An 8,185-nucleotide genomic window follows, 5' to 3' on the forward strand; every position below is an offset into this window, starting at 1 on the left:
GAGCTATAGTATTTATGTAACTGGAAATGCTTACAAAATTAGCTGGGAAGAATGTGCATAAAAGTGTTGCAGCGCACAGAACTGGAGACTCTGAGATTCTGATGTGAATACATGAAGGCAAAAGTTTATGTTTTGGCACTTTTTTGTCCCCTTACCACTGCATTTAGTGCATAACATCTTTCTACTTTTGCAAGGATCACCTCAATCTGATGATGCAGGCATCAGAAGAGCTAATTATGTATCTACACCACGAATCTCATCAAACTCAAACACATGCTTCTGCAGATGAGTATGTATAGTCCAAGTGTTTCTCTGACTAATGCTCTGTGCTTATTCTTCTAACATGTGTTTGAAGCAGAAAGACTTCAATGAGACAAAGGTGTGGTACAATTAAATCAGCAGATTTATTAGCTTTCTGGGCAGCTTTTCCATTATGTAAAAGCTGTGTTTGTATCACTATAGCAGTCAGACCCACCAGTGCGAGGATTAAAGTTGGTTTTTACATAATGGATTATCCAAGATTAAGTGTTTTATTCAGGCGCAAGAGCAAAAATAACCAATTAGTGACTTTGCAGATTCCTTATTTAAAGGCAGCTGGAGGGCAATTGACACAAAACTCTCCTGCTACCTGCAGCCTAAAGACTGAAGCAAAGTGGTCTCAAGGATCTCCAGCATCTCCACCCCATCCAGGTAGGTCTCTCTTCAGCAGAGATGGACCAGATTAGCATCTATTGCAGCAGGGAAGTGCAGCTTGCACAGCAGCAGCTAGGAACAGAGTAGCTGCATGGGTGTTTCGGTCTTGGGTTGGTAGCTCAGCCTGGATGCTGCTAACAAGTTTCAGGCAACAGTTTTATCTTGGCATCAGGACAGGTATTCAGGGTCAAATACTTCGCAAGAATCTATCATGAAGATGCTCTCTTCCCAAACACCGAGAATTATGCTGGGATATGGATGAACTGGGATGCCCGAGGAGACAAATAAAGCCACAGGCACCTACCTGTTCTGCAATAACAGATCAGGCTTTTAGCAAATTAATATTATTCATTGTGTTTGCAGAAGGAATGGCCAGAGGGCAGGCAATACCAAGGTCTATTTTACAACCTACAGTGCTTTACCAGAGCTCATCAGAACATTTTCCTCCCCATGAAAACAAAATTCAAAACATTTGAATTTTTTACCAAGTCTTACCAACCTTATCCATAGTCTGGCTAGATTTATAATGTAAGAATACCATGAACTGCAATACTACTACTGGCATGCAAAATACTCTTGCAAAGTAATTGCCATTGCTGTTCAGTTTTGGCTGAATTTAGGCACCACGACGACTCCGTAGTTTCTCAGTGGAGGAGTTGGTAGTGTACTCAGTTTGGAAAGAAACTAGTTTTAAAATGAGGGAAAGGCACCTGTAGGCACAGCACTTGCAACCCCCACCTACTGCATGAAGTAAAACTCTGTATTTGCTTTTGTCTTGCAGAATGAAATACGCGCAGTACGTTTTCCTGGCCTCGGTCTTCTCCACTGTTGGATATAGCCTAGCTCAGACCTGCGCAGTGGAGTCTTTCTCTGTGAAAGACAATTTTGATCCAAAAAGGGTAACTATGGTTACTTCAACAGTATATGTGAAGAGCTTTTTTTTTTTTTTAAGGTTATGAGTTGTGTTAGTCTAAAGACGTTCTTCACCAGAAAGTTAACCTCTTTTTATGCTGTCTCGCTGATGCTGTTCCTGTAGTTTGCTTTTCTCAGTACTGTTTAACCTTCTGAACATTATGGTAAAATGGGCCTTGAAAGTAAGGAATGTTACTCTATTAGATGTCATCTTCTGTTAGCTTGACACTCGATATAGATTTCAGCTTTGAGCAGTCCCATGAATGAAACAATTTAGATCCACATCAGAGACAAAGCTCAAACAGATGACCTGGGGTACTTGGATCCACCATCAGCCAGTTTTGGAAGTCACAGCAAACTGAAATCTTAACTAGTTTGGTATCCTGAACATTGACTCTTTTTCAAACACATCATCTGTGCCTCTGAGGAGGAAATGAGGGCTAACTTGCTGTTGGAAATGTCCAGACTAGCGTGCCAGTACCTGTTTTAACTAATGCTCAGCAAACATTCCACTCCCATATGCGGCTGGGATATGGTAAGCACTTCCTCTATACAAGATTGGCTTTACTGGACCCATTTCTGAGAGAGCTTTGGGAACATCTCAGTTCCAAAAGGTCAAAGTTTTTGCTCAGGTTCTTGTATTGGGGAATTACAGACTTGCTTCAGGCTTAAGCACATAACTTGCCAAACAGATCTCATTAGGTTCACTGGAGAATCAAATTTAACACAGCTAGCTTCTGCTTTTTTTCAGTATTTCTACTAATAATGTTAACTTTTAAGGGTCTTCCTGTCTGTCAATCATCCGTTCAGATCTTGTTTTCATTTCACTAGATACTGCTTGTACATTTCCAGGGAACCATTTTTTTCATGGACATTTTCTTCCCCTTGATCTCATTCCTTTTCTCGCTGTTGCTACTCTCCCCAGCACACCCTCTCCTTTTCATTGAGCACAGTCATTGCTCTCTGCTTTGCTGGGTAGACCCTTTTCACTGTCAGAGATATACTTTGGGGCTGCCAGGGGCCACAGTTGGTCTCCAGCTAGCTTGCTAAGGTCTTTGTGGCTGCAGTTTGGTATTGTTGATGGCATCTTCCATGGAAGAGCAGGCACCTGAACGGGAACAGGGAAGAACCAGCCTGACTCCCAGCAGGCACCTCAGGATGGGAGAAGCTTTCAGTGGGGGGTCACTATGGCAGGAATGTCTCACTTGACAACGAGTACACGCACACAGCAGTGCAGATCTGCTAGACCTGCTCCTCCTGGCTCGGAGGCAAGGGCTCACCAGGCAGCACTGCAGGACCTGTGTGCTGCATACCCACCCAAACTCAGACTTTATCCATAGGCCAGGCAACGGGGAGTCAGAGAGGCACCAAAATTGGTTTTGTGTTAATTTGGCCACGGTGATTAATTCAGATATTAATACACTTCCATGTTAGTATGCAGGGAAATGGTATGCCCTGGCCAAGAAGGATCCAGAAGGCCTTTTCCTTCAGGACAACATCTCTGCTGAATACACCGTGGAGGAAGATGGCACAATGACAGCGTCTTCCAAAGGCCGAGTGAAGCTTTTTGGGTGAGCTCTTTTGACTTTCAACTGCTGCCAAGAGGTACTAGATGAGGGGGATATGGATGGTGATCTATTCTGAGCATAAAATATGACTGGGTTTTCTTCATCGAAAAGGGAAGCCCAGCCAAGGCATGATACTAGAAGCTAGAATTTAGACACTTCGGAGTCCTGGGTTACTTTTCATCCTGGCTCAGGTTTGGGTCCATCACAAAACTACTGCATAAAATCAGTTAAGACAAATCCTGACTGATGGAGTGGTTAAGTAAATGAACTGCAACAAGTGAAGGAGCTAGCGAAGGCTCAGGTGCTGCAAGGGCAGGGTAGCTCTCATTTCACTGAGAGTTTCAGGGGAAGGAGAGGGGTGTAAGTGGGCATTGCTTTCACAGATCTCTCAACACAGTGTTGAACAGACTTATGAGTAAAATATGTGGTTAACTCTGAGATGCCATTGCAATGCCTGAATAGACAGATGGTGAGAAGCTTAGAGTTTTGCCTGTTGGTCATGATTACTAAAAGGAATTACAGCATGTAAAGGGATTAAATAGCTTTCTGAGTGCAGAAAAGAAAATCTGGGGCTCCTCGTAGGCTAGAACTAGCAGGTGGCTATGAACCTTGTAAGTCTTAACAGCACAGCACTCCAGGAGATTTTGGGAAGGGGCAAATGAAGCTTTGCAGACAGGTCACACAGTGCAAGTGGGAAGATTCCTTAAAGGACTCTTCAGAAATCAAGCAGGGTCTCAGAGCTGCTGGGAATTTTATTTCTGCAAAGGCAGGATAAAGGGGAAGCGCAGCCTGAGCAAGGAAGGGAATGAAGATCTTTCCACTGTTTCACAAATCCAGGCAATGCTTGACAAACTGTGCTAAAACGTGGGTGCTATTCAAAGCAAACATCTCAACCAGAAAATGGCATTGGAAAAAATGGGCACCTAAAAGGGTCTCAAAGGCTGTGTGATGACTTTTAATTAGCTTGGAAGGGGGGCTATAATTATTACAGTGCTTGTGACAGACATCCCTGTGCCAATAGCGCTAGGAAGGGTTAGAGAGAGGACAGTCAACTCCCTTCCTCTGCCTGGGGACACAGTGAATGACTCCAAATGAGCCCAAATGCAGGTCACCTCACTCTGCAGTCTGCTAGCAGGGAGCCAAGAAATGACATTCATCATTTTTGCTTGGTGGCTGTCTGCTTGTACAGATATGGGTGGCAAAAAGCCATAGGGTCAGGAGGTGCTGCCCCAGCCACTGTATAATCATACAGCAGAGTTGGGAACCAGACAGCAGCAATGCACTCTGTGTGTGTGTGTGTGTGTGTGTGTGTGTGTGTGTGTGTGTGTGTGTGTGAGTGTGTGTGAGGTTTGCATCACTCAACGACAAACACTGACTTGGCATTAAGAGAGGCCATGCCCATTCCTGAGGCAGTTGTGCCCAAGTCCTGAGTGAGGGACACCCATTTAGACCTCACGTGCTGCCAGGTTTTACCCTGAATCTCATGGGTTTTGTTGCAGTTTCTGGGTGATCTGTGCTGACATGGCTGCTCAGTACACCGTACCTGACCCAACCACTCCAGCAAAAATGTACATGACCTACCAGGGACTGGCCAGCTACCTCTCCAGTGGTGGTAAGTGAACTTCTCCAGCCCTCTGATGCTGGTCAATTGCTTACAGTTCCCCAGGTGTGCATTTCAACATATGAGCAGGAAAAACAGTTCAGCTCAAATTGTTCCAAGTGCAGACAAATATCCTTTTTTTGTGGGGGGGAGATGCTTTATGCAAGCAGTGTATTTTATCTCCACAGAAGGGGCAGGATCCAGAGACTCCACAGAGACCCCTCTGATCCACCATACACAGGGAGGGTGCAGCTTAGAGGCATTGGGCCACACACACAGGTTTTGTACAGCCAGGTGAGGTGCTGAACCTAGTGAAGCATAGTTCCTGGGCCCCACTGTGGGTATATAATGTTGCCGTGGGATTTAGATGCTGAAAAAATCTCCCGGAGCAGTTAATTAGGGGTGAGATAAGAAAGGGTTTATTTGCCAAGGCTAAGATGTTACAAGACGCGCGCCCCCGTGCCCAAGAGGTTACATTTTACAATACCATCCATCCAATCCCAGATGTGTCCACCCTGTGGCCTTTACTCTGGTCCACCCCGGGTCCACCCCCTTGAAATGGGTCTGGGGTGCATTTCAGGACCACCTACTTCATCACCTTCACCATCATCAGAGCACAAAGGGTACATAGTTACCCACTTGACTTCATTCTGTGGTTTAGGCCCTGACATGCTGTTCTGTCAACTGTCTAGGCCTTGCCTTGACAAAAGACTAAACATTTCTATTAGATTTGGGGCTATGAGTGATATAGGGAGGATAGAATGGGGTAAGAGGGTTAAGGAAGGTATAAACAAGAGTGCTAGAGGGAAAAGGATAAGGGACAAGGGACAAAGGAGGGAGGTTGCTGCTTTTAAAACTTACAAGTCTTACCAATATTAGAAAAATTAAAAAAACCATTAGGGGCTTAAGGCATCAATAAAAATGCTGAGGTCAGTCATCCTTGAGGTCTTCATAGCTAATTGGAGGAGACACATGGACCCATATTTGCCCTCCAGCAGCCAGGCACAGTTCTCCCCAGACAGACATAGCTGGACTCAAAGAAATGGAGCTGTTAACTGAAGTTCCCGTTGCAGCAACTGCTCATTCTGAACCTCAGTTATGCACCCTGTGTGCAGACCCCATCCTGTGTGCCTGAGTGTCCCATAGCTGTGGGAATCCAGCTATGGAAGTTGTGGAGGACTTGGTCCGCTAATGAGTAAGAAAGAAGTACACTCACTCAGTACTGGAAGATAAGCCATACCAAAATGAACTCAGTTGAGCAAGGCTGGAAAGCAGGAGGTATGTTTTGCTGAGGCTTCCTGTATAGGAAGTGTAATCTGTATAGCCAAAATTTATTCTGTATGCCCTTCCCCCCACCATACTTGAGCAGGGAACAAAAAGAGATTTTTTTTTGTCATTGCAAACCTAGAAAGTCCTAATCCTCCTAATACTTCTAGCCTAAGAAACAAAAGGTGAAAATGCACTGAGTACCATGGGGAACAACACGGCCTCAAGATTCCCTGTGCTTGTCCCAGTTCTTCACTTCAAGGTGCACATGGGAGGCGATACGAGATCCTTCGGGAAGCTATCCCTGCCATGTGCTGAAGTGAGGTGTCTCCCTGTGGAAGCATCCCCCCCCCCCGCTCTGTCTTGCCCACTGTGACCAACACGCACGTTCTGGTGTTTTAGGGGACAACTACTGGGTGATTGACACCGACTACGACAACTACGCCATCACCTACGCCTGCCGCAGCCTGAAGGAGGACGGCTCCTGTGACGACGGCTACTCCCTGATCTTCTCACGCAACCCCCGCGGCCTCCCCCCGGCCATCCAGCGCATTGTGCGCCAGAAGCAGGAAGAAATCTGCATGTCTGGCCAGTTCCAGCCCGTGCTGCAGTCAGGTACTGTGGGCTAATTAGCAAACTTACCGAGTCGTAGAGTAGGTGATTGCATTTGCTGTTAATGTGACAGAACCACAGCAAACTAAGGTGTACTCGTTAAGCAACCCCTTTTTTAATGTTAGATCTGGAAAGAAACAGCTACAAAGGGAAGTCCGTGCAAGGGCGAGAGCCTGTTGCGGGCTGGTTCTGCAGCCTTAAGATTGTCCTCACAGGAACCCTGTGTGCTGAGACTGGCACACTACCAAAAGATCAGCTTTGTTACTCCATTAGATAGCACAGGGATGGATGTAACAACCCTGTGCTTCAGCACTTGGAAATGCTGGTCTTGACCATTTGGATAACAGTGTCCTCCAGGAAAGGAGGAGAAGGCGCCTCCAGGAAGGAGCACCTTCACTCTTCTTAGCTCCATCACGATTTGTGTCCTGGGTGGTCTCAACAACAGGGATGAGGGGCTCTGGTTGTTTCTGACTGTGCCTGCGGGCAGTGGGAGTCAGCAGTTGTGCCACAGACATGCAAACAGATCATGTCCAAAGCTCATTTTGAGAATGTTTTTCTGAAGGTATGGGAGCTGATCTAGCTCAAATGCTGCCCATGAAACAGGCAGATAATTTTTTAGGGCTGTGCTGGAGCAGAAACTCCTCTTTGTTGGCAGCTGAGTGCCCACCCTTCACATACTCACTGCCTTGCCTGGAGGTTGGCCAGGCCCGATGCCACAGTAGCACACGTGTGGGACAAGGCACACATTGTGGGACGAGGAAGAGCAGCTAAAACCTTCTGAACGGCATGTCCTTGTGCCAGCCAGTCCTCCACTGCAGAGCAGGTGCTGGCATCACCCAAGGTTGTGGGCGTGGGATGGGCATCCCTGCCCCACACCCCCTCGTAATGCTCTCTGTAGCAGAGGGAAGGTAGCTGGTTTGCATGGCTACGTGCTCAGGAAAGCTGAAAGCCCCTGTCTAGCTGGGAAAGGCTGCCGAGTGCTATGCCAATAGACACAGAGCAGTGCAAACAGCAGCTTTTGAACCCCCTATCCTAACCTCGTACTGTGATTCAGAAATACTCTAGGAAGGCTGTAGCTACAGCTCCACTGAAGACTAAAAGGCTGTTAAAGCACTTTGCAAGCTTACTTAAAAAGACTAAAGTTTACTTTTCTTTCTTTCCAGGGGCCTGCTAAAAGTATACTTCTGATCCTATCCTTAAGCTCAGAAACCAGACCTCTTGGTCTTGAAGTTGCCACTCAGCTAATAAAAAAATAAAATCATAGGACTAGTGTGTTTTTCCCGAAAAACACATGAAAATATTGGGGGATCTGTAAACTGTGTGCAATACAATATTACCTAATGTGGCATTAATCAATAAATGTTTTTAAAAAAAACCAAAACAAAACACTTCTGGGACTGTTTTTTATTATTTGCTGTCCTGTTGGGGCCAGATGGAGCGAGGTTGTGGGTAGAGGTCCCAAGTGAGGCTGCACAAAGTAGCAAAAGCTTGTGGGTGCCTGCAGGGCCCTGGTATATACAACGTACCTCTTCCA

General features: G+C 46.1%; 1 protein-coding gene across 1 annotated transcript; it reads left to right on the forward strand.

Annotated features, from left to right (window-relative positions):
* Window positions 1-470: 470 nt before the first annotated feature.
* On the forward strand, window positions 471-7,960 carry LOC116780626 (purpurin). Its single transcript, XM_032675831.1, has 6 exons — window positions 471-690; window positions 1,475-1,592; window positions 3,040-3,176; window positions 4,673-4,785; window positions 6,442-6,654; window positions 7,815-7,960. The coding sequence occupies exons 2-6, from the start codon at window positions 1,476-1,478 to the stop codon at window positions 7,823-7,825; spliced, it is 591 nt and encodes a 196-aa protein (XP_032531722.1). The 5' UTR covers window positions 471-690; window position 1,475; the 3' UTR covers window positions 7,826-7,960.
* Window positions 7,961-8,185: the final 225 nt, after the last annotated feature.

This window comes from Chiroxiphia lanceolata, chromosome Z (assembly GCF_009829145.1).
Source record: "Chiroxiphia lanceolata isolate bChiLan1 chromosome Z, bChiLan1.pri, whole genome shotgun sequence".
In the NCBI taxonomy this organism is placed as follows: Eukaryota; Metazoa; Chordata; class Aves; order Passeriformes; family Pipridae; genus Chiroxiphia; species Chiroxiphia lanceolata.